Source organism: Macrotis lagotis, chromosome 1 (genome assembly GCF_037893015.1).
Source record: "Macrotis lagotis isolate mMagLag1 chromosome 1, bilby.v1.9.chrom.fasta, whole genome shotgun sequence".
Taxonomy (NCBI): domain Eukaryota; kingdom Metazoa; phylum Chordata; class Mammalia; order Peramelemorphia; family Peramelidae; genus Macrotis; species Macrotis lagotis.
Window position 1 is genome coordinate 893647230 of NC_133658.1, and position 24505 is coordinate 893671734.

Sequence of the window (24505 nt, forward strand, 5' to 3'; positions counted from 1 at the left end):
CTCTTTCCTCATCTATAAAATGTAGGGGAAGACCATGGCTTCTGAGGTCCCTTCTGGCTCTAAATCTGATCTTTGAGTCTGATGGATTCTTCATAGCACCCCTATTTGATCAAATACTTGTACCCCCGTGTCTGACGAGGCTACTGTGAATAAAATAAGGGGAAGTGGCATCAGGTGTGGTTCGTTGAGACATCGTTCTAGCCACAAGACCCTCACCGTATCCTCTTAGCTAGTAGTGCTTGCACAATTCACAAATTACAAGTATCTATACCTACCATTTTCATGTTCTAGCCACCCGCAGCCCAAAGTCCCATACAGTGGAAGCTCTTTAGTTCCACTGTTGACACACATTTTCTGCAGAGAAAATCACTAACGTTGACTGGACACCATCTTACTGGGGTCATTCCCTTAGCTTTAACTGTGATTAAGTAGCTGTGGGTAGGAAATGAACTTTCATCTACCTCTGTTTCTTCCCCACAGCACTAAGCATCTAGAAGCTTCTCAGTCACTACACAGACTCATTTTGTCTTTCCTTTCTCCTTCTGATAGTGGCGTCACATCCTTCATCCTACAGATCACCTCCCAGGTTCAGCCCACAGCCAGCAAAACATTAGCCCCCAACCTCTGTCTTCTATTCCTACCCACCCTTCCTTCCCTAGCCCTGCCCATCTTTCCAGTGTTACGGTATGCAAGTGAGTAAAAGTCCTCGGGATACCACCGGTCGATTGGTTCCATCTTAGCCAGCGTCACATTTGAACCAGGGTTCTCTCTGATGCAGCTGGTGAGGTCCGAGGCAGCTATATAACTCGCCACATCTGGGGTCTCAAGTCCCCACCAAAAGGTCTGAGGATGGACTGACAGCCTCTCAGGCTCAGGCCAAGGAGAGATGGCCACGGAAAGGTCCATCATAAGCAACCTGTGTCGGGCTGATGGACTGGAGAATCCCAAAGACACTGACTCAACTGGGAACAATTGTGTTCTGAGGAACACCCATCACTTCCCACTGGCCACAGCCCATAAAGGGTATTCCAGGATGCTCGGAGAACAAGGAGACGGCCTCTGGGCTTGGTGCATTTGTTCCTCCTCTTCCTTGCAATCTCCCAACAGGCTTCACCTGGTGCTAACCCATGGGACTGATGGCTACTGGACTCGCCCAGTCCCACCTTATCTTTTTTTTCTGGGGGTGGTTCCTTGTTTACCTGGAAATATAGTCCAATATGTATTTATGTAAAGATATTTATGGGCAGCTGTACCAAGTCAGGTTCCAGGGGTGGGGGGGACGCAGCCCTGGTGCTCCCGGGAGGCACTGGAAGGGACATATACAGCTCCAGACAGTAGCCTCTTTGCTTCTTTTTATTCCAAAAGCGTCCCCCTGTTTCATCCTAAGGAAGGGGGTTGAGTGTTCTGTTTTCAGTTGAGTGGACACCCCTGACGTGTCCTCCCTTTATATATCCACCAGCCAACCAACGTGTACTGTAAAGAGTTTCGTGGCCCCCATTCCATGGCAAAGGGGGCCCAGCACTGTTTAAACTCATTAAGTTAAAGAAATGAAACTTTCTGCTTTGTTGTGTGTGATTCTCATGTGAGAATTTTTTGTCGGTGGAAAAGTCAAATCCTTCTGAGTCTAGAACCTTGAAATTAGAGGTTAAGGGGAGGGAGTAGGGGTCTTGGGAGTCAGAAGACCTGGCTTCTGATCCCAAATTTGCCATTTACCATCTGTATGACCTCAGGGAATTTATTTTGCCTGTTTAGGCCTCCATTCCTTCATCAATAAAATGAAGGTGGTCATTGGTAACCTCTGAGGCTCCACCTCAAAGATTCTCTGGTTCGAACAATCATAGATCCAGAACACAAAGGGTCTCCAGAGGCCATCTGGGCCAAACCCTTCAATTTACAGATGAGAAAACAGTCATCTTAGCATCTAGGACCTCTGGGGGATTCAGGAACTTAGAAGCATAACTCTGGACCCAAACTGGGATCCCAAAGATTCTAGACTCCAGGAACCAAAGATGGCAGTAGCTCATTGTTCTAGCTCTCCAGATTCTGGGGTGACAGGATGGTTTTAGGTCATGGAAAGATTAACTGTATCATCAAAAGGTCGATAGCTGCCTGGATTTAGAAGTCTAGAGTTGACTCCCAGAATCAGAAAACGCTGGTCATTCTAAGCTTTGAGATGTAGGTCAGGGGTTCCAGAGCCCAGAACCTTGGAATCCAGACACTTGGGGATGGATTCAGGTTTTCAGGAACCTTAGGATTTGGGGTTATAGGCAGGAAAGAAACTGGTTTTAATGAAATAATTTTAATGAGTTTTATGTTTTTCAGAAAAACACAATATACAACAATGTACATAGAGTCCAGTGCTTGTTCCCTGGTCCCTCAGCCTCAGGGCTAGCGCTGGGGTTTTTAAGTCCTTTTGTGCCCCAAAGCAAACTAATAGGACTCAGAGGTGAAGGGAAGGAGGGACAAAAGGCAGATCATTGCCAGGGCAGGTGGCATCTGAATGGAAGGCTGGGTTGGAGCCTCAATAAGGGCAGAGATGGTCTACGATCTTCCAGCCACATTCTCTTCCTAGCATTTTCTTGGATTCAGCATTACCCACTCCCTGCTTATCTCAATCTCAAATGGAAGGGATGAAGCACTTCCTTTGTAATGCCATCACTTGAATGTGTGACAGGTGGGATTGGATAAGAAGGCAGGTGCATTGCTATGGGATGTACCTATTGGGGCACCTTTTGGCTCACCTCATCTCAAATTTGGGGCACCCTGGAGTTCGGGGTGGGGGAATCAACAGAAGAGGGGCAAATTTGGGACCAAACACACCCAGGTTTTCCAAAATTTGAAGCAAAGATTGGTCCAGGGAAAAGAATAATGGGAAGGGGCTCTCTCCTATTCCTGAGGAAAAGAGGCTGGACTGGCAAGGCTTTGTAGGCTTCACAGGTATCATTTGCAAACCCTCAAGAAGAGGACTCTGATGGGGAATGCACGGTCTGTCGAAATCCTTGCTCCCAGATGAGAAATTTGAAAAGTTTGAGAAGGCTCTGATGAGTCGCCTACACATCTGTCTCCACCCTAAGTCGTTCCAACCGGCGCACATTTCTCTCCACTGCTTCTCGGCTAGTGATGACGCGAGCATAGTCCTCGGGGAACCAGCCAACTTCCCCATCACGAAGTCGCTCTCCATAAAACCACCCTGTTATTTAAAAAGTGATACAAGAGTTCATTACTGCTCGTTTGGACAGAGCAGAGGCGACTAATGGGGAGGCCACTGGCTCTATGTGTCTACTCTTGGTATCATTCCCAAATGTTCCTTATATGGATGAGAGGATTTAGAGTTCTTCCTTATTAAGGAGGATTAGAGAATAATTGAGTGTGACTTCAAAAATAACCTTAGGCAAGTCAATTTGCTGTTGAGGCTCGGTTTCCCCATCTGTAAAACAGGGACAATAACACTCTACTATCTCACAAGTTTATGGTAAGAAAAGTAGTTTATAAACTGCAAAGCCCTACAGAAATGTGCGCAATAACTTTCTCTAGGGAGTTAATGTGGATCCAATTGACAGTGTTGGTCCCACGATGTGCGCTGTGTAAAGGGGGGCACACTTTATTTGACTGGGGAATATTCTGTGCAGTTTTTTCTAAGCTAGCCCATTAGAAACTCACCGTCCTCTTGCTGTTGGATCAGGACCACATCTGCCTGCTGGAGGGTGAGCTCATCAGCCTGTTTGGCTAAATAGGCCTTGGTGATCTCCACCTGCTGCAGCTCTGAAGGCAAGAATGAAGACGTTTCACTCTGGTAGTTTCGACAGAGAAAAGAAGGAGGCTGGGGCTTTCTTGAGCCTCTGGAAGGGAGCTCTGCTACCAGAAAACTGGAGTTGGAAACAGCGAGAGAGGGAGGAGAGGATAAGGAGGCAGGGGGAAGAGATGACCAAGTGGAGAGTGGAGAGGACAAAGATGGCAAAGACAGAGAGAGAGGAAGGAGAGAAGCAAAGAGGGTAAGTATGTGGAGAGGGAGCTAAAGATAAAGGAGAAGAAGAAGATGATGAAATGAGGAAGGAAGGAAGATGATGAGGATGGGGGAGGGAAGAGTTTGAGGAGGATGGAGGTGGAGGGAGAGGAAAAAGGAGTGAAGGGAAAAAACCTCACTTTGCAGAAGAAAGGATTTTTGACAACCAATAGCTATTGTTGTCCCCTGTACTGCCTAGGTCTATGGGAGAGAAGAGAGGTGGCATCCCCCCCTCCCTTCACCCCTGCCCTGGAACAAAAGATGCAACTAAAGTCTAGTCCTTGGGGGCTCTAGTCCCAATGGGGGGGGTCCTTATGCACCCACTTGTAAGTGATGTTGATGGGGCCGGTCTCGCTCAGATCGGACCTATCTCCTTGCCTCTACTCCTACTGGGCAACCCTGAGCCTCCTGACTGCTTGGAGGAGTAGGGACCGAGTTCTGGGACGTGCCTCACACTAGGAGGCCAGCAGAGGGCGCCCTGGGAGCGTCTCCTGGCTTAGGGATGGGCAGGAACGAGCTGGGATCCCCACAAACCTAGGGGTCCTTTCCTTGCTTTGTCCCGTGTCTCACTTCACAGAAGCCTCCTGTCTAACCTTACACAGAGCGGAGACTATGAAAGCCCTCCGATTTAAAAGAGGGATATAGGCATGCATATGTATATATATATATATATATATACACATATATATATTCATACTATCAATCATTCAATCAATAAACCCTTATTAATAATTACCTGGGTACTGAGTGGATGGATGGGGGAAAAACCAAAAAGGAAACAGTCCCTGCCCCTTATTTATTCACGGAGGCAGATATATACACATATATAAATATACACAAAAATGGGGATGAGACTATCTTGGGGGCTTAGACAAGGCCTCCCGGAGGGGAAGATGGTGTTTGAGCTGAAACTTCAAGGAAGCTAAGGAGTCTGATAAATGAAGGTGAGGAGGGAGAGCCTTCCAGGCTTGGAGGAGGTACATTAAGAAGCCCAGTTTGGCATGACCATAGTGGACGTAGAGGGCAGCTGTATAATTAGGCTGGATACGGCCGTTGGGGCCAGATTCCTAAGAACATTGAGAAGGAAACAAGAGTCTTGCTTTGATCCCCGAGGTCATAGGGCATCGTTGGAATTTACTGAGCCGGGGTGAATGGTCAGAATTGCTTTGTCTTAGATCTGGGTTGAGGATAAATGGCATGGCTCCCAATTAGCATGGAAGATAATCGTTCAGGTGGGAAATGAGGGCCTGAACTAGGGTGGGAATGATGTGAGTGGATAGGAGGGTAAACGTACAAGAGATTGGACAACTGAAGGGGTACTTGGGGTGAGGAAGAGTGAGAAATTAAGGATGACCCTGAGGTCATGTATATGTAGGTAACTAGAAAATGGCAGTCTTTGCAGGAAGTAGGGGTGGGTGAAAGAGAGGTAGCTGTGGAGGAAAGAGTCCTGCTTTGGTCCCCTGGAGACCAATTGGAAAGGTCTGGTCAGCAGCTGATGATGGACTGGGACTCAAGACTAGAAGTGACTGGCCTGGGGCGTTCTCTTGGGGAAGATGGTAACTAACCTCATGGGAGTAGGCAAGATCACCAATTTGGTTGGCTCTTTCCCATCATTATCAAAGAAGACCTAAGTGACATCACTATGTTTGAGACAAATGACAGTGTGTCCAACTGGCGGATCAGATCAATATGAGCTGGGAATGCTCTACCACGGGTTGGGCACAAACGGTCCATGTGGTGAGAACTGGGGCTGAGAACTCTTAAACTTACAGATGTCATGTTTCCTTAGAGCTGCTTCCATTCTGCCTTCCTCACCTAGTGAGAGAGATTAGACAGAAAAGCAAAGTGGGTCCAAGGGTAGATCCCCTAGAGGTGATCCTTGATCCCATAGGTAGTGGGTGTGACATGGAGATTCAGCAGAAGAGCCAGAGAAAGGAGAGGTGAGACAGGTAGGGAGCAAACTCAGAATAATGTGGAGAAGAGAGTGGTTAATGTTAAATGCCAGCTCACAGTTCTGTACTGCACCCCCCCATTCACAAAGACCCAAACAGGTGTGTTTACAGACACACTGACACCCCAAGATCTGAGCAGTTAGGCTGGGGCTCTCTCCAGGGAGCCGGGGCCAGATGTTCTCAAATCCAACCGAGGTGTGGCAAGGTGGGGAAGGGAAATCTTTCTCTTCCAGCTCCAGGCAGAGCCAGGCCCTCAGCCCCGAGGTGGTCAGCCCCAGACTCTTGCTCCAACACAAGCATCCTGTCCTCTGTTTCATCTCAGAAGAATCTGAGCTCCTCCACTCCCTAACTCCCACCTGCTGAAAGCTCCCATCAGCAAGAGGCCTAGAGTTATGTATTCCAGCTGCGAGGAGGAGGAGGGTGAGCCCCCCCCCAGCCCCCTGGCTTCCTCCTCCCTTCCCTCCCTTTCTTTCTCCCCAAGCCTGAGCCTTCCTTCCTTTACTGAGTCTTACTTTCTTTATTGGCTAGGCCTTGCGCCTGGTTCTCCTTACGCTCCAGGGCAGTGATCCACCGGGCCCGGTCACTCCTGTGGACATGAGAGAAAACAAGATGAGAGTCTGGAGCAGCTAGGGCATTGGGACCAACATTTTTCATCTTACAGATTATGAAAGAGAAAGAGAAAGAGAAAGAGAAAGGGAGAGAGAGAGAGAGAGAGAGAGAGAGAGAGAGATCAAAGAACTAGAGAAAAAGGGAGAAGGAGAGGGACAGGCAGGGAGAAGAGAGAGCGAAGGGTAGAGGAAGAGGGAGAAAAGAAAGAGGAGGAAGCGGGGAGAGAGGGAGAGAGACAAATGCAAAGAGAGAAAAGAGAAGAGACAGTCATACAGACACTCGACCCACACAATAAACAGCAGGACTGGGATTCTAGCCCATTAAAAAAGATTTGGCTTCGGAGTCACAGAATTTGTGCTCAGATCTGGAGCCCTTCTGGGCTGGAGGTGGGACTGGAGCACCTGAGGACTCTGGAATCACTTGAATGATAGCTGGGGCCTGAGTATTGCCAATGACGAATCCCTCACGATGGTCACATTATTCAAATTCATACTGCATACTTCCACTGGGCAGGAACCTATGACCATATTTTACTTAATTGTAACTTTAAATACTTGGAATAACTGAATTCAAATACATGGGATTTATTACTGGCATGGAGGCCTTGCTATATTTTAATAATATGATTGTGAAGACAAGGAAATAAGGAACAAAGGGAAGAAGGTTGGTTCTATAGTCCAAGAGCCTGGGTTCAATTCCTTCCTCTGACTCCTCCCTGGGTCTCAGTTTCCTTATCTGTAAAGTAAGTGTTGTACAAGTAGACCTCTAAGTCTCTTCCAGTTCTAAATCCTATGTTATGATGTTTGGGCTTCAATACCTTCACAACATCACTCTTCTGTGTCCAATATGGTCAAACTTGTAGTACTCAGGGTCCAAGCTGAAAGAGACCCCAGAGGCCACTGAGCCCAACTCAGTCCTAACCAAGAGTCTTTTCTAGATCACATCTCCTTTTATTTCATTGCAAAATAAGCTTTCCTTGGATTAGACTCAAGTGGGGATAACTAATGAGTTGACCAAATTGGATGGTGACCCTTCAGGACAGTGGAAGAAGCTTAGAATTAAACCAGTCCAGTGGTGAATGACTCCAAGACCAGAAGGAAGCCTTCTTGGAGGAGAGGAGAGGTAGTGTAAATGTGGGTGTTTATGGGTGTGTATGTCTTTTTCCTCCTACTTCCATTGACCAGATCACAAGAAAAGAGACTACATGAAATAGCATATATATATATGTACACACACACACACACACACACACACACACATATGTTGACAGCAAACAGCCAGTCACCCAAAAATGAGAGGGATACACTGAAAACAAACGTGAATAAAGATAGATTTGAAAGGGATAATCACCCAAAGAAGGAAGCAGTTTTAATGGAAGCTACCCTTAGTACGAGAGAAGAAAGCTGTCCATGGACTCACCAAAAACTTGTGGGTCAAATTTGACCCCTTGGTCAAATATGTTCTCTGCATATGTTACTCAAGACCCCTGTATTCTACATTTCAAGCCCACTTTTCTGGGTGGGCTTCTGGGGGAAATGTACCAACTAAACCCCAAAGTACCAGGTGTATTTACTCTGCCATCTTAGTAAATGGCCTCTCTAAAAACTAATTAAGTTTGTCTTACTAATGCTGATAGGAAGTTCACTAGTAGGGGCTCATGAGCTATAGTATGAATACTGCATCCCCTCAGAGATTCCTCTAAAACACTGAAAGGAGGGTCTGTTGTTCTGTGAGTGTGGGTGTCCATTGAGAGAGTGGTCCTGGAGGGTGTCCTATACCAGAGGCATCAAATATGTTACCCATTATATGTGACCCTTAGAGTGGCCCAAACTACATTAAAATGTGACTGGGAGATACTGAATCAAATAAATAGAATATAGATAATGTTAATTTGTGGTTTCCTAAGTCAATATTGCCCTTTCTATTTGAGTTTGACACCTCTTCCTCATGATCTCAACAAAGTCTAACATGTCTACTTTGGTTTTTTGATCTGAAATTCTGAGAGCAACAATTCTATTTTATTTTTTTTTGTCTCTCAAAAGATTTCAGTTTTGGAGAGAATTCTGATAGCAGAAACAAAAGCTATAGTACATTATGGAATTACAAAGTGCTGAAAAATTGATATAAGGGCCCAAAGATTGAAAATAAATCAAAGTACAGGGACTTACTGTAATTATGAATTTGAGAACCAGAGGAAAATAGATTATGTTTTAGCAGGAATCAGAGATGGTCACAGAGATGGTGGTGCTATGCTCAAAGTCCTTTTCTGGGATGCTTAGAATTTTTAGTGGAAAATTGCATCCTGAAGACTTTTTTTGACCACTACAACATCATCACCATAGAATCCAAAGACCTGAATGAAAGTTTAGTAAAGAAAGACACGATATCCCCAAGGCTCCCTTTTCACTTCCCTTGATAATCAAAGACAAAGATAATTGGAGCTTTTTGTTTATCAACTGTCCCTCTTCTATCCCAGCTGCTTGTCCCAGCTAGTGCTGATGCACAGAAGCTTGAAGCACCTGCCTTCTAAACATACCCAGGTGTACCAGTAGCCTGTTCCACTCAAAATGACTTCTAACATGTGTGTGTGTGTGTGTGTGTGTGTCTGTGTGCGTGTCTGTGTGTGTACAATTCTAATCTCTTACAGGAGGGGAAAGCCACCATTTACACATAGTCCAGTGGAATTGGATTCAGAATCCTGGTTTACACTTAACTCCTCATTCTCTCAGTTCCTTGACTATAAAACTAAGAGACTCACTATGCCCACTTCCATTTCTCAGTCCATGACCCTCTCAATGATCTCATGCTCATGGTACATAAGCATCTCACGATATCCATCAGCCCAGTCCAAAGGGACTGTGGCTTCCCCCTTCCCAACACTCCTGTGCCCACTCTCCTCCCAGAGGAGAAGCCCAGTCTTATGATGCCATCTACTTACAGAGAGTCTGTAGACAACAGGAACTGCTCTTGTTTGCCTTCGCTGTTCTTCAGCATGGTCACCTGGAAGGGGTAAGGGATGGATGAGCTGCGGTTGGTCCCTCCTGGAAATGAGATCTCATCTGGCTCCATCTTCTTGACTTGGATTTGGTCCTTCTTGGCGTGACTCATCACCACGTAGTGCTCATCACTGTCAAAGGGCAAAAGGGTCTGAGACTGGGTAGCTTCCCCCAGGAGTCTTATCCCTGAATGAAGTGTCCTCAAATAGCCTGGGTCACCTGCCCACAAACCCCACATCTAGCACCTGGGAAGGAGGAGTGAGGAAGCACAGGACAGGACACACTTTCCTCATCTGTAAAACAAGAATTTACTATAGAACTTCCTTCTTGGGGTTGTTATGAGATGTTGTCCATATAGTGCTCAGTATTAGTACTGGTCACCTAGTGGGCATTAAATCAATGCCAGCTATCATTTTTATTATTGTTATGGGGAGGCAGAGGCCAATGGAATCCTTGAGTGCAGGAGTCCTGGGCCACCGGGAGTTCTAAAGCCAATCGGATATCTGCATTAAGTTTCTGGAATCCCTGGGAGCCCCCTCCCCTTTGACTTGCTCTTGCCCTGCTGGGGGAGGGGGGTCTCAAGAGATGGCCCCTGGAGTGTTAGTGCCATAAACCTGCAGAGAGGATCTGGGAAGGCTGGGATCCTCTCTGTGGTCATAAAGAGGCAGGGAATGGGGTTTGATATGGACTCTCACTCCTAAGCTGTCCTGCAGCCCCCTGGAGGTCACAGGGTAAAGAAGGAGGAGAGGGGCACCTCTTCTTCTTGGTGACCATCAGTGCATCATTAAACAGGAAGAGGTAGCAAGTTGGCCGGCTGGAGATTTTCCGGAAGAGACTGGGCTCCTCCACCAAGGAGACCTCCCCTCTCTTCAGCAGCCACCTGGAGGCGGAGATCAGAGGAAAGGCCTAGAGGGATGAAGAACCAGACATTACCGCAAGACCCTGGGCAAGGGACTTCTTGTGCCTCAACTTCTTCATCTGCAAAATGGGGATTATGATACCATTCTAAGGGGTTGCTTCCCTGAATGAGGGGCTGAGGGCTAAGCAAGGAACAGAACCAATCCGACTTTTATATTTACTGGTCTGGTGACCTTGGGCAAGTCAATGAAAGTCAGAGCCTGTATTTTTTTCCGTTTTAAATTCTTCCTCTCCTTCCGTCTCTCTCTCCCTCCTTTCTCTCTCCCACTTCTTTCTCTCCATCTCTCTCCTCCCTCCCTTCTTCTGTCTTCTCTATCTTTCTTTCCTTTTCTCTCTCCCTCCCCATCTTTTCTCTCCTCCCTCTTTTCTTTCTCTCTCCCTCTCCTCTTTCTCCATCTTTCTCCTCCCCCTTTCCTGTCTTCTTTCTTCCTCCATTTCTCTCCTTCCTTTTACTTTTTCCTTCCCTTTCTCTTCTCTCTTGATTCTCTTCTTTCTCCCTCCTCTTTTCCCCTCTCTCCATCTCTCCTCCCTTCTTCCCTCTCTGTCTTCTCTTCTCTCTCCATCTCTCTCCTCTGTCCCTTCCTGTCTTCTCTTTTCTTTCCTCTCTTCTCTATCCCTTCTCTTCCTCCCTCCATCTCTTCCTCCTCCTTGTCCTGCTCTCTCTTCTTTCTCTTTCCTTTTTACTCTTTCCCTCCCTTTCTGTTCTCTCTTGACTCCCTCTCCTCTCTCCCTCTTCTCTTTCTCTCTCCATCTCTCTCCTCCCTCCCTTTCTCTGACTCAGTTTCTCCTTTCCTCTCTCAATCTCTATTTTTAACATCAGTCGCATCCCAAATACTCATTCCTGCATCTAAACAGAATTCTCTCACACTACAAATAAACTCAATGAAAAAACAAAAACAAATCAATACATTGGCCACATTGGAAAATGCATGCCCCACTCTGCATATATAGTCCACCACCTCCCAGCTGAGACAGGAGACATGGTTCAACACCAGTTGACTTAAGTCTTGATGAAAGATTCTATTTTCTTATCTCTGAAATGAGGGGGTTGGACTAGGAGATACCTTCCAGGTTTAATGATGAGTCAAGGGACTTTTTTGTCTTGGATGAGGGAGGAATCAGTCACTCAAATCCAAAACAGTAAGGGAACTACAATTAGTTAGAGAATTAGGACTGTAGTGGGAAGATGGATGTATCTGGAGATGAAGAGGACATGTGTTCAAATCCCAGCTCTCCTCAACCTTGGGTAAGTCAATTGATTTTTCTGGCCCTCAGTTTCCTCATCTGTAAAATGTGGAACATGGACCAGAGGATGTTTTAAGATTCCCAAATCGAACATCTTGCCCCAGAGCTTTCTCTTCTTTCCCAAGCTAGGGGCCATTCCTCTTCCTGTCCTCTACTCTCACCTTTGAACAGCTCACATTCAGCTCCAACTACAGTTATCTGGGTCCACACCCCTTCTCTTTAACTAGAAAGTGCGATCCCTGAGGGCAGGGGTTCATCTTTCTAGTCTCCTCCCAGTATCTTATATATATAAAACATCATAAAAATTTGTGCTTCATGAGTCCTAAGAAACCACCCAACCCCAAAGAAAATGAAACCCCAAACTAAGGAGCAATTAGTAAGAGGCGAAGACGTCATTCAAATCCAGGGCTCTTTAGACTCAAACCTCACAGGTGTCCCACAAATATCAGCCAAACAAACAAACATGATCAAGCAAAGCACTCTTTGGAATGCGTTCGGGGAAAGGTGGTAGAGCCATGTGGTCCTCCTAGAGGGCTTCATGGAAGGGATGGGCCTAAAGGTGGCCCTTGTAGACTGACACACTAGGGTGTGGGGGGGTCATCTCTGGCTTCACTAGACTGCCAGGGGGTTCCGTGATACAAGGGAAGAAAATCTGATTTCAGAATGAGAAAGGAAGCGTTTCCAAGTTCAAGAAGAGTCGAGGTCAAGAGGATTTAGGGTTGAAGGATATCTCAGAGCCCCTTCCCCAAGGGCACCCAGGCAGGAAGAAGCAGAATGACCTAGTGTTCTGGGCACAACCCTGGGCTCCTCTGGAATATAGATAGACGGGAATAAGGATATACCAAAACCAGGATTCAAATTCATCCAAATCGAAACAATTTGCTTAAAGGTTTTATACCTTTTTGGGGGGGAGGGGGAACGAAAACAAAAATGTAGCATTTTCTAAAACTTGGCAAGGTCAACCCCAGGGTTCTGAACCTGGGCCCCTGAGCTGGGGGCTTCTGACCTCAGCAGCCCCACCCCGCCCCTCCTCTTCTCCATGGATACCTCTGCCATGGAGATTGGGATGCTGCCCGGGTGGCCTAGGCTCAATCAGGGGAGCAGCAGGGGCCGGCCTGTTCCTCCAAGAGCTAAGCTTCAGTAACTGCTCCGCGGTCATGCAGATTCCACAGAGAAACAAAAGTGCCTTGGCTGGAGGCGCCCTTTAAGAATCAATGAAATCACAGACTCTTGCTTGGCCAGGACCCAAGGGAGTGCTCTGATCCAATCCATTCCTAAATAGATTCTCTCTACAACAGCCCCCTTCCCCCAAATAGAGGGCCAGGACAGTTGAATTTTTATTTTTATATTCCTGGAATTTGGCAAAGAGGAGGTGATCGATACATCCTTATTAACTGATTGCTATAAGACTCCCAGTGAAGGGGGGGACTGCATTCTTAGCAAACCCCACCACCACCCCATTTGCACTTTGGGGGAGCAGAATTAGGAAGATGTTGGTCAAGTTGTTGTCAAATCTATATTAGCCTTTTTGTAACGTCTACCCATAGCAGGCCCTTAATAAAAGTTGGCTGATCTGACCTGTCCATTCCCTCTGGGAGGACCAGATGTGCTTAGCCCCAGAGAGCAAAGAGAGAAACAAAGGGTGGAGGTCATAAAGGGGCCAGTTTGGGCCTGGGGTCTGGGAAACCATCCCTAATGCAAGACTCCAACAACAATTGGAATTCTTGGGGCAAAGGTCAGATCAATACTTGTTAGGGCTGGGGTGCCATTTTACACCTGGCCTCCTCGAATGTTCTTACCTTGGGAATTCTGGAATTCTAATTTGTACATAGAGGAAGAAAAGAAACCTCACAGAAGGGAAGGGGCTTGCCCAAAGTCATGGGGGGAAGGGGATTGGGCTTAGGTCTTCCACATTCTCAACTCTAATGCTCCCACTTTCCTCATGTTAAATAAGTCTCAGTCTCTCCCTCCTCCTCCTTTCTCTCTCTCTCTCTCTCTCTCTCTCTCTCTCTCTCTCTCTCTCTCTCCCTCTCTCCCTCCCTCCCTCCCTCCCTCCCTCCCTCTTTCCTCTCTTCCTCTATCTCCTCTCTGCTTCCCTTGTTGAAACACATTTACCTTTCTTAGCTATCATAACTGTGAACAGGACACTTGTAGTCCATTCAGAACCCCAGATCATTTTCATATAAACTGCTAATGAAGCCAAACCACCCCATCCTGTACTCCAAGCCCAAGTGACAGACTTTCTGTTTATCTCTGTTAGATACCATTCCCATAGTCTAGCCTGTTTAGATTCTTCTTGGAGGGGGTAGGGATGGGAGTCCTGTTATCTGAAGCATAAGCATCTATCTGGGTCTTCATCCAAGTCACTGATAAAAATATTGAATGGCAAGCACTTGAGAGGCCTCCTTTCCAATTGAATTCAATGGTCAAAACAACCAATGTGTATTAAGCAGCGACAAGGTATCAGGCTGGGAAAAAGACCAAAACCAAACAAATAATCCCTGTCTTTGGCAGCTAATGGGGGGGGGGGGAGAAAAGATATAGTGAACCCTGTATTAACAAGCTATAGACAGAATAAATAAAATAGAAGATCAGTCACAGAGGAAAAACAGTATCATTAAGGGGATCAGGAAAGGAATTTGTTAGTCATTAATTCCTTGAGTTCAGTTACTCAACCAATCCTGGGTCCATATAACTGAATTACTATCTAGTCCATGTCTCTCCATCTTTCCTATAAGAATCACCCTGGAGACATTATCAACTGATAGGCTCAAATCTTGGTAAACTTTGTCTCTAGCACTGCTTGGCCGACCAGTTAGTAATCTTGTCAAAAAACGGAAATAAGGTGAGTCTGGCTGGACCCACTTGTGCTGAAGCCCTGGGATCTCTGCTTCCTTTTCCAAATATCTACTAACCATACTTTAATATAAGTTCTCAAATTTTGCTAGGAAGGAAAGTCATTTGTTCCACGATTTGCACATATATCCCTGGCTTGCCATACCCTCTACAGCAATCTTGCAAGGCTCAGAGATGGGATAACGTGATTAGAAGCAGGAGAACAATTTATAAGAAGAACAATTTATACAGTTTATACACAGTAAAGTCAATACTTGGAACCACTCAAGAACTGATCAATCCCGTATACAATCATTTCTCCAGAGGACTGATAGTGAAGCCTGCTCCCTATCCTCCTGACACTGAGGAGGAGGACTTGGGGTACAGGAGACACACCCCCTATTTTGGAACATGGCCAACGGTGGAATGAACTTTGCTTGACTATGCCTATTGCCTTTTTATTTAAAAAAAAAAAAGAAAACCCTTCATTTCACATTTATTTATTTATTTATTATTTACTCTTAGTCTTCAGGCAAAAAAGTCTAGTGGGAGTCTTTACTTAATGGGACTGGGGTAGAAGAGAGATAACATTACTTACAATGCTTACAAACTGAATAAAAAATTTAAATTGCTCAGCAATCATACACACCAGTTCTTTCATTTCCCAAGGATGGAAGTACTGATAGTTTACAAATAATAACTGACATTTATTTGGCTTTGTAATTTATAATATATCTCCTTTAAGCCTCACAATAACCCTGGGAAGTAAGTGTTATTATTATTATCTCCATTTTACAAATGAGGAAACTGAGGCAGGCAAGGGTTAAGTGGCTTGCCTAGGACCATAGAGATAGTCAGTATCTGAAGCTGCATTTGAACTCAGATCTTCCCAACACTAGGTCCAGTGCTATTCAATCTAGCTGCCCCAAAGAGAGTTGCTCGAAGTATTAATATCCTAATTTTATAGAAGATGGTGATGATGATGATGATATTGTTTGTCCTTTGTCCTTTTTTTTTTTTAGTTTTTGCAAGGCAGTGGGGTTAAGTGGCTTGCCCAAGGCCACACAGCTAGGTAATTATTAAGTATCTGAGGCTGGATTTGAACCCAGGTACTCCTGACTCCAGGGCCAGTGCTCTATCCACTGCGCCACCTAGCCGCCCCTTGTCCTTTGTTCTTGAAGAAGACCATGACACCAGGGAGGTGATGGCATGACAATCGTGGGAATTGGATTTGAGTGAGGGGGGCTGTGCTAAGTCCCCAGCCTCTCTTTTTCCTCCAGAGTCATCTGAGTCCAGTGGCCAGATAGGAATCAGGCCAACTGGAGATGGCCCTGTATGGGAGGCGATCAAGGTTAAGTGACTTGCCTAAGGTCACACTGCTAGTGAGTGTCTGAGGCTACATTTGAACTCAGGTCCTCCTGACTTCAGGGTCAACACTCTATCCATTGCACCATCTACCTGATTAAGGTTTATATAAACATCATAAAATTAATTAATGTGTAAGGTGGGGTTCCAACCAGGTATCTCCTGACTCCCAAGCTTCTAACCCCAGTTATTGGAAGGACACAAGGCTGTAAAGAGAAGGGCAAGCATTTGTATCTCTTTGCCATGTTAGCACCCAAGGAGATGGAAAGGTGAAGACAAAATTGTCTTTGTGGGTTTAAGTGAATATAAGCTTTTTAACAAATTTAAGGGATTTGGAGTTCACATTTTAAAGTACCATCATTTAAAATGTTTTTATTTGTTTACTTAAACATTTGTTCAATGATATCTGCTGAATTTAGGTCACTTATGCTACCCCACCCAATACCTTGATTTTGCTAAAGTCCAGATGCGTCTGCAGGGTGCACATCTGTTCCATCCTCTCCATCTTGTGAGCCCCCTCATTGCACTGCTTTACCAGCTGTCAATACAACATGGGCACAGGAGGCAGGTCAAGGTCAGGACAGTGACCTCTTATACCACCCCCCCCCCACCAACTATGACGTAATGAAGTCTGGTGGAATGAAATCCAAGACTGGACCATCAAAACGAACAACTCATGCAAAAGTGAAGGACATGGTGTTGTATATTAAAAAGGTACATTCATGCCAAAAAAATACAGAAATCGGGGGGCAAAGTTTAGTGTAAAACATTTGAGAGAAAGTCAAAAAAGGTAGAAATTGAGATTATTTTTTCATTAAACCACTTGGGCAGAAAGAGGAAACAAAAAAAAAGAGTTTTGGAAATATCCCAGTTCCCAATTTCAAATAGTCATGACATAGTAGTGATGGGGGGTTGGATCTTAATGATTCAGAAAGCCGTTGGCACCCCCAGCCCTCCTCTCCTCTTTTATCTCGTCTCCCTCTGCGAGCAGCCAATCCTTCTTGATCTGCCTCAGTGATTATTTCATCCTTCAAAGGAAGGAAGAAGCAACAAGGGAAATTCTATTCTGGATCTGATTCTCACTCACAAGGAGGGATCGGCTGCCAGGCTAGCAGTGATGGGAACCAGGAAGGGGGGATGGTGACCGACATCCCCCTCCCTTGGTGACTCGACAAAGAAGAAGGGCACAAGTGAGGAACTAATCTGACATGCTCCCTAGATTTGGGGAAAACAGATGTCAAAGCCATCTTGAGAAAAGGCAAGGAGGATCCCACTGAGGGAGTGATGGGAGATGCTTCAGCTTAGAATTCTAAAAACCCAAGGAGGAAAAACAGGGTGGAAGCCCACCTCACCTTGCTGATGGCCTTCAGAGCTCGGCTGGCAACTTTAAATCGGTCCGGTTGGCCCTGGGTTTTCTGGCAGAGAGTCTGGAGAGGACAGAAGAGCAAAAACAAGGAGCTTTTCATTCCCATCATGGAACTCTGAGGCCCAGAACTACATGCAATCAGATTCTCAATTCACAAGCATTTGATCACTATTGACCATACTGAAAAAGGCCCCTAAGGTGTGCTGGTGAATGCCTAATAACTGGCTTTCCAAATACAGGCTCTGTGTTTTAATTTTAATCTGTTATTAATGTTTTCTCCATCACTTTCTTAACAACCAAAAAACAAATAGACCAATCCCCAACATATAGGTTTACTAATTTCCATGAAAGAAATATTCACCCTGAAAATTTAACAGTCAGATGTTTGAGCTAGTTCTCAGAACCCCAACACTGGTGACTCCATGGATGAAAAACACTCTTAATTCAATTGCGATAGCACCTTTATATCTGTGGCTTTCCCCATTAGCATGGAAGGTAGGGATTCTTCCTTCTTCCCTTCCTTTCCCTCCCTCTTTCCTTTTTTCCATTTTCTTTCATTTCTCCTTCCTTCTTTCCATCTTTCCTTTCCTTCCTTTCATTCTTCTTCTTCCATCCCTCTTTCCTTCTTTCTTTCCTTCTTTCCATCTTTCCTCTTCTTCCTTCTTTCATTCTCTCCTTCCTTCGTTCATGCTTTTTTCCTTCCCTCTTTCCTTCTTTTATTTTCTTTCATTTCTTCCTTCCTTCTTTCAATCTTTCCTTTCTTCTTTCCTTCTCATTTTCTTTCCTTCTCTCCTTCCTTCTTTCCATCTTTCCTTTTCTTCCTTCTTTCATTTTCTCCTTCCCTCCCTCTTTCCTTCTCTCCTTCCTTCTTTCATACTTTCTTTTTTCCTTCACTCTTTCCTTCTTTTATTCTTTACTTCCTTTCTTCCCTCTTCCCTGTACCAGGTATCATGTTAAGACACTAGCACTAGGAAACAGTCCTACAGTTACTAAAAGACAGGGGGTACCCTAAATTTTATGGTAACAAATTCTCTTAAATTTCCTTTTTTTTCATTTCCATGCCAACATATATAATTCTCATTCACATTCATTCAATAAACATTTATTAAACACCTACTGTATTTGTAAGGAATAGGAAATACATAGACAAGACAAACAAACATTCCCTTCCCTCATGGAGGTTCCATTCTACAGGCAGTGGTGGAAGGTACAATGATAAATAAATAACTACAACTAAAGGGTATCAGTAAAAGGAATAAAATGGGAGCTGAGCTGTTTGGCGAGGAGGTAGGAGTGTATGTGTTCCAGACATGAGTCGAGGGTCTATGCAGAATATCAAATTCAGAAAAGAGCAAGAAGCCCACTTTAGCAATGAAGAATAATAAATAAATGAGCCTGGAAAACAATTATCAGCCAGATGGTAGAGAGCCATATATATTCTAGACTGAGGAATTTGTGTTTTATGTCAAAGGTAATGGGGAGCCACTGAAAACGGAGGGAGTGTCACCTTAAAAGAGATCAGAGATATTGGAAACAGTGAGAGAAATGAAGAAGCTATTGTAATCATGCAGGTGAGGACTGAGAAAGTCCTGAAGCTGGAGGTGGCTATGAGGTCTCTTCATGTGTGTGGGTACAGTCTGGGAGGGCTAACATTTCTGTGAGCCCCCCACCAAGACCATTGACCTGGAGGACACACACAGGTGCCTCAAGAAGTGGTTCCAAGGGTTTGGGACTTCTCAGTCCCTATTAGTTTGGTTGTACAGAGTCTAGAGCCCTGCCTGGTAAGCCAACAGACCCCACCAAAGCCCAGGCAGGGGACTCCTTGTTCTCCAACCCACCCACTTCTCTCCTGCCAGCTGGCTTTGGAGAATAATTGGTGCTTGTGTGTCCACAAAGGGGCAATGAGATACAACCTCCCACTGGCTGTACACCAGCTGCAGCCCTCTCCCCCCACCACGGCCGCTGACCCAGGGCAAGAGAGTCCTAGCTGGTGAGTCAGCCTCCAACCTGCCTTCAGTGGCCTCTTCCCCAAATCAGAAAAGAGAGTTAAAGTAAATAACAAATGATAAAGAGCTAGTGTTGACATAGTATTTACAAAGCACTTTGCAATCATTATCTCCTTTGGTCTTCAAAACAATTCTGGGAGTTAGATGCTCTTTATTATCTTCATTTTATAGTGGAGGAAACTGAGGCAGGCAGAGGTGAAGTGATTTGCCCAGAGTCACACAGCTACTAAATGTCTGAGGCAGGATCCAAACTCAAGTCAAAAACTTCATCTTGTATTTCCTAATATTTTAGGAGCTTAATTTAGAATTTTAGAATTTAGGGGCTTAAAAATTATGCTTAATGGCTATTTATATTTTTAATCATGGTAAGTTGTCCAGCATGGCATATATGTAGATAAGGCTCTGGGCCTTGCAAAAATCTAAAAAATAAAAAACAATTGAGTTTCAAATTCTTTTCCTCCCTTTTGTCCCTCCTCCAAGCGAGCAAGCAATATAATACTGATAATCCACATACATCATCCTTGTTCTTATCGTCCCCTCACTCACATCCATCAGAAGAGGGAGCCGGGTCACTCTCTGCATGGGGAGGATGAGGAAGGAGAACATGGGCAGACCCCCACAGGCTGGCTTCTTTTCGATCTGCCTGAGGACCTCTTGGAAAGGTGGGTTAGAGTTCCTGAAAATTAAGAGAAAAACCGTCCTCACAGTCATTTGTGGTGCTACAGGATAAATACATTGGTAATAGAAAAAAAGATATTAGGAATGTGGGCAGGAAATTATAACAACAATAAAATTATAATAACAATAAAAACATGTAATTTAAGTCATTCTGATGTGAGTTGGGGCAGCAACAGAAACAGAAACAGCCACAGTAGCAACAGACTGGGGAAGGGGACTTCCAAAGAAACAGACTCTAAGTCTTTTTTTTGTTTGTTTTGTTTTTTATGTTTTTGCAAGGTGATGGCGTTAAGTGGCTTACCCAAGGCCACACAGCTAGGTAATCCTAAAATGTCTGAGGCCGGATTTGAACTCAGGTACTCCTGACTCCAGAGCCGGTGCTCTATACATTGCACCACCTAGCTGCCCCCCCAGACTCTAAGTCTTAAAAGATGCTGTAACCTTTTCCTTTCCCTGACTCATAGAACAGAGAGTAGGTGAATTCTGATTTCTTGGTGAAACAAGAGTGAATCTCCTCCACTCTTAGTTTCTCTCTTTTGTTTAACTACCAGCATAAGCTTTGCCACTAAAGGTTTCTTTGCTATTAAAAAAAATGGTGATTATTAGCTATTTACATTTATTAAATAAATATCTTTTTAAAAACTATACCCTGAGTTTGTGTTTTTACTGCAAAGACTGACAATTTGGAATTCTAAACTGAAAACAAATTAAAAATAAGTAAATTGTTTTTGGGAAAAGTGTGAGAGCAGGAAGGGAAACTCATGGATTACAAAGTTAAACACACCCTTTCTGCTTAATAATCAAATAGATTGCCTGAAGGGTTGGAGCTTTTCATGGGGGATATTTTTACTATTTTGGCTTTGAAGGACAAGGAAGGCTGGTGGAATTGCAATCTTTCTACTAGATCAAAACCCTGGTGAGACAGGCTTGTTGCTTCCTAGCAGGCAGGTCTTCTTCTCAGGGCTGTTGGGCTTTTCTCCACCTTCTGAAGGCAGGTCAAGGGGAAGGAGAGATGCCCAGAGAAGCTCACATTCTAAGCCAGGCCCAGGTGACTTCATTAAGGAGCATGGCAGAAAGACTTGGGTTTGACTCAGAAATATCCTGGCTCTATGACCCTGGGAAAAGCACTAAACAAACTTCTCAGGATGTGAGGAATCAGATTTCCCCCACATTCTTTCTTTATAGAGATTGCTGCACCAAAAAGATAGTGGAAACCAGGACCGTGGGCATCTGCAAGTGTCTACATGTTATTAAGGTATGGCATTTTCTCCATGTGGGAACACCCTCCACCAACTCAGATTGTAATCCGGCTCTAATGTTTGTTGTTGTTTATCTTCCTCTCCCTTTAATTTAAAACAAGGAGCAAAATAACAAACAACCCAAGAGGTCATTAAAATCAAGGTAGCAGAAACAGGGCCAAGTTTCCCCGATGAGTTTTTCAAAGCTAAAAACAAGGACAAAATTATTCAGTGTCATCCATCTATAAAAAGTTATTTGTGGCCAAAAGAGGTTGACCCATGACTGGGCAGAGGCAAGATTTGAACCCAGGTCTTCCCCTGAAGTTGTCTTTTGCTTGCCTCACTGTGGCAAGAAATGAATTAAATCTAAAAATATACACTCATATGTACATAATACAATACACATAAACAAATGTATATATAATATAAATGAAGATTTACTTAATATGCCTATATACACATAATCTTTTTATATAGTTATATCATATATACACAAATCCTTGTTTTCATCCCTATATATGCATGTATGTATATATATATATGAATACATAGATAAATATGCATACACACACAACACACCTATATACAGAAAACATATCTTTATATATACTTACATTACATGAACTCACATAGACATGAGAAATAATTCATTTGGACGCCTACTCTATTCCAATCAGCAGTAATCAGTTTGATATGATTCCATAGGGGCCAGATCTTAGGCCTCCGGGTTGTGAACTAGAGATTGTAAGATCATTTGCTTAACCATAGGAAGCTAGCTGGAGGTCCTCCACCCTTGTTTTTCCTTACCTTGGTGACCAAAGCAGTAAATCAATGGCAACTTCTTTTGGTACCTCTGAACCACTCTCTCGTCCGACACGAGCAGGTGACCATCTTATGACCACTCAATGGCCCATGCTTCAGCCAACTTATAATACCCCACCCCACACACACTTTCCCACACTTATATGTCTCTTTTCACCCTAAAACAAGATCTATTGACCAATGGGATTCTGTATGAAGCAAAGCTTCTTTAGGGTGTTCAGGGATCAAATCTGGCATCAAGCTTAATAAAAATAAGGCCTTGAAAGAAGGGGGCATCTCAGATGATGAGAAAATCTGAGGTCCCCTTCATGAGGGGGGACCATGGGCCCTTTGATAAAGGGCCCTGGGCTCAGAGAGCTGCCTCAGGCTCTTTTATTATATGTAGGACAATTTTAATTCCCACATACACATATATAAATATGCATTTACATACATATATATATATATATATATATACTTTTATTAGATAGATATAAACTATATACACATGAACTGCACAAATCCTAAGCATGACATATATAAACATATAGTCCTTATATAGACTTACATGATATAGATGCACATGCCTATCTATACCCCCACATGTGCATGCACACAGCAGAACATATGGGAACACACATGGACACACACAACACACGCTCACCATCTGCATGTATACACATGATTATGCTGACACAGGCATGTCTACAAATTCAGAGTGCAGCCTTTGGCACCCCTCAGGGTTTGAGGCCAAGCAACCTGAGGTCTTCAAGCCCCACTTCTCTGCCTCCAGGGCTTGGCAACCCTTGCCAAGGAGCTCAAGGCTCAGGCCTCCATAGGAGGAGGCTCCCTCTTAGCAAAGCCCTTTGTCATCATCGCTGCGCCTCAGGGCTGCCCAGAGCGCTGACAGACTAAATGAGTGGCCCAGGTGTTTGTTTCTATCTATATACATATTTGTATGTGTGGGTTTTTAAATTTCCCCACTTACAATAAAGGAGACTGAGGCAGAGCTTTTAAATGCACAGGATAAAAACCACCAGTTTACAAAGGAAAGCACTTAGGTCAAAATGCAAGGGCAACCCAAGGTCCAGAGCCCAGCTGAAGAACCACTCATTTAGAGTATTCAATATATAATAACATTTATAAATGATTGTTCAATTAACCCCAGGGGTCACCAATTCCAAGGGTGCTGCTAGGGTGAGGAATCACCCTTGGATAGTCTTCTAGTTCAGCCAAGTTAGAGAGGGGAAGAGACCTACATAGTAATCAAGGGGAGACAGCTAGGAAGACCACCGGGCCCCTGGCAGGAATCCTTGCTACCGGATCAGGGTCCTGTCTATTGTACTGCTCTGCCTCAGTTTACCCACACCATAAGCATTCTGAGTGAGGGGAAGTTTGCCCCCTCCCCTACCCTGAATGTTTCCTCCAACATCAGGAGGGGCTGGTGGCTGGACGGCTGGAAGGCTCCCAGGGAGTCCTGCCTATTGCACCGTTCTGCCTCTGTTGACCTGAGCACCCACAGCATAAGCATTCTACCCTACCCTAAAGGTCTCCCTTAGCCGGAACATCAGGAGGAGCTGGTGGCTGGATGGTTGGAAGGCTCCCGGGGGGCCTGCCGGACACTCACGTCAGCTTCTGAAGGGTCCTCTGCTGGTAGACCTCATTGGTGCAGTAGGCCACATAGGGATGGAAGTGGTTTAAGGCATGGTCTTCTAGGATGTCACTAATGTCGGAGATGCAGAAGTTCTCTTTGTGTCTCCTCTCCAATTCTTCAAAAAACCTGGGGGAGAAGAGGCTGGTGAGGATCAGCTCAGAACAAAGAGTGTCCTCAAGCTGTCCTCAAGCCTGGGTTAACACCTTACAATGGCCCTGGGAAGCAGGCACTCTATGATCCCTAGTTTACAGATGGGGAAACCGAGGCAGAAATTCAATGACTTGACCAGAGTCACAAAAGGTAATTGGGTTTGTCCTCAGGTCTATCCAAGTTTAGGCCCATACTCTAACTGGTAAGCCACCTAGATGTCCCTTAGGGACATAAGAAGCTGGTCCAACATCTGAAAAAGACCCTCTCCTTCAACATGTGGGAAACTGAGGCATGGAGGATGCAAGGAGACATCAAAGGGAATTACTCATCAAGAATTCAATTTAATTATTAATTAGTGCTTTTAAGGATTGCAAAGAACTTTACATTCCTATCTTATTTGACAACAACTTTGAGGGGATAAGTCTTCCATTTTACAGATGAGGAAACTGAGGCAGATTAGTGATTTTTTTTTTAAAGAGACTCGATATTATTGGAGTGGGTACCACTCTGTCTAGACATAGGTGTATAATCTATGCTTATGGAGTTGAACTGAATTAAATGCTCATTGATGAGCTCCTTAGGAGCAGGGACTATTTCTTCTGTGTTTGATCTTTAGTGGCCTGCAAATGCCTAATCACGGACCACTGCAATCCTTCAACGAGGATGCATTTATCCAGCTGTTATGGCCC

The 24505-nt window shown here is 44.6% G+C and overlaps 2 protein-coding genes across 2 annotated transcripts in view; one reads left to right on the top strand and one right to left on the bottom strand.

Moving 5' to 3' along the window:
- The window catches only part of MEGF6 (multiple EGF like domains 6), a 370333-nt gene extending 368683 nt beyond the window's left edge, over positions 1-1650 (top strand). Inside the window, exon 38 of the mRNA XM_074218662.1 lies at positions 550-1650. Coding sequence (XP_074074763.1) covers positions 550-614 — 65 coding nt within the window. The 3' untranslated portion in view covers positions 615-1650. The remainder of the gene's footprint in view (positions 1-549) is intronic.
- Positions 1651-2283: 633 nt separating this feature from the next.
- The window catches only part of ARHGEF16 (Rho guanine nucleotide exchange factor 16), a 78294-nt gene continuing 56072 nt past the window's right edge, over positions 2284-24505 (bottom strand). The window contains exons 7-15 of the mRNA XM_074218668.1: positions 23640-23792; positions 19842-19971; positions 17276-17350; positions 16369-16461; positions 10315-10466; positions 9503-9691; positions 6468-6541; positions 3661-3762; positions 2284-3190 (exon numbers count right to left, since the gene is read on the bottom strand). Coding sequence (XP_074074769.1) covers positions 3051-3190; positions 3661-3762; positions 6468-6541; positions 9503-9691; positions 10315-10466; positions 16369-16461; positions 17276-17350; positions 19842-19971; positions 23640-23792 — 1108 coding nt within the window. The 3' untranslated portion in view covers positions 2284-3050. The remainder of the gene's footprint in view (positions 3191-3660; positions 3763-6467; positions 6542-9502; positions 9692-10314; positions 10467-16368; positions 16462-17275; positions 17351-19841; positions 19972-23639; positions 23793-24505) is intronic.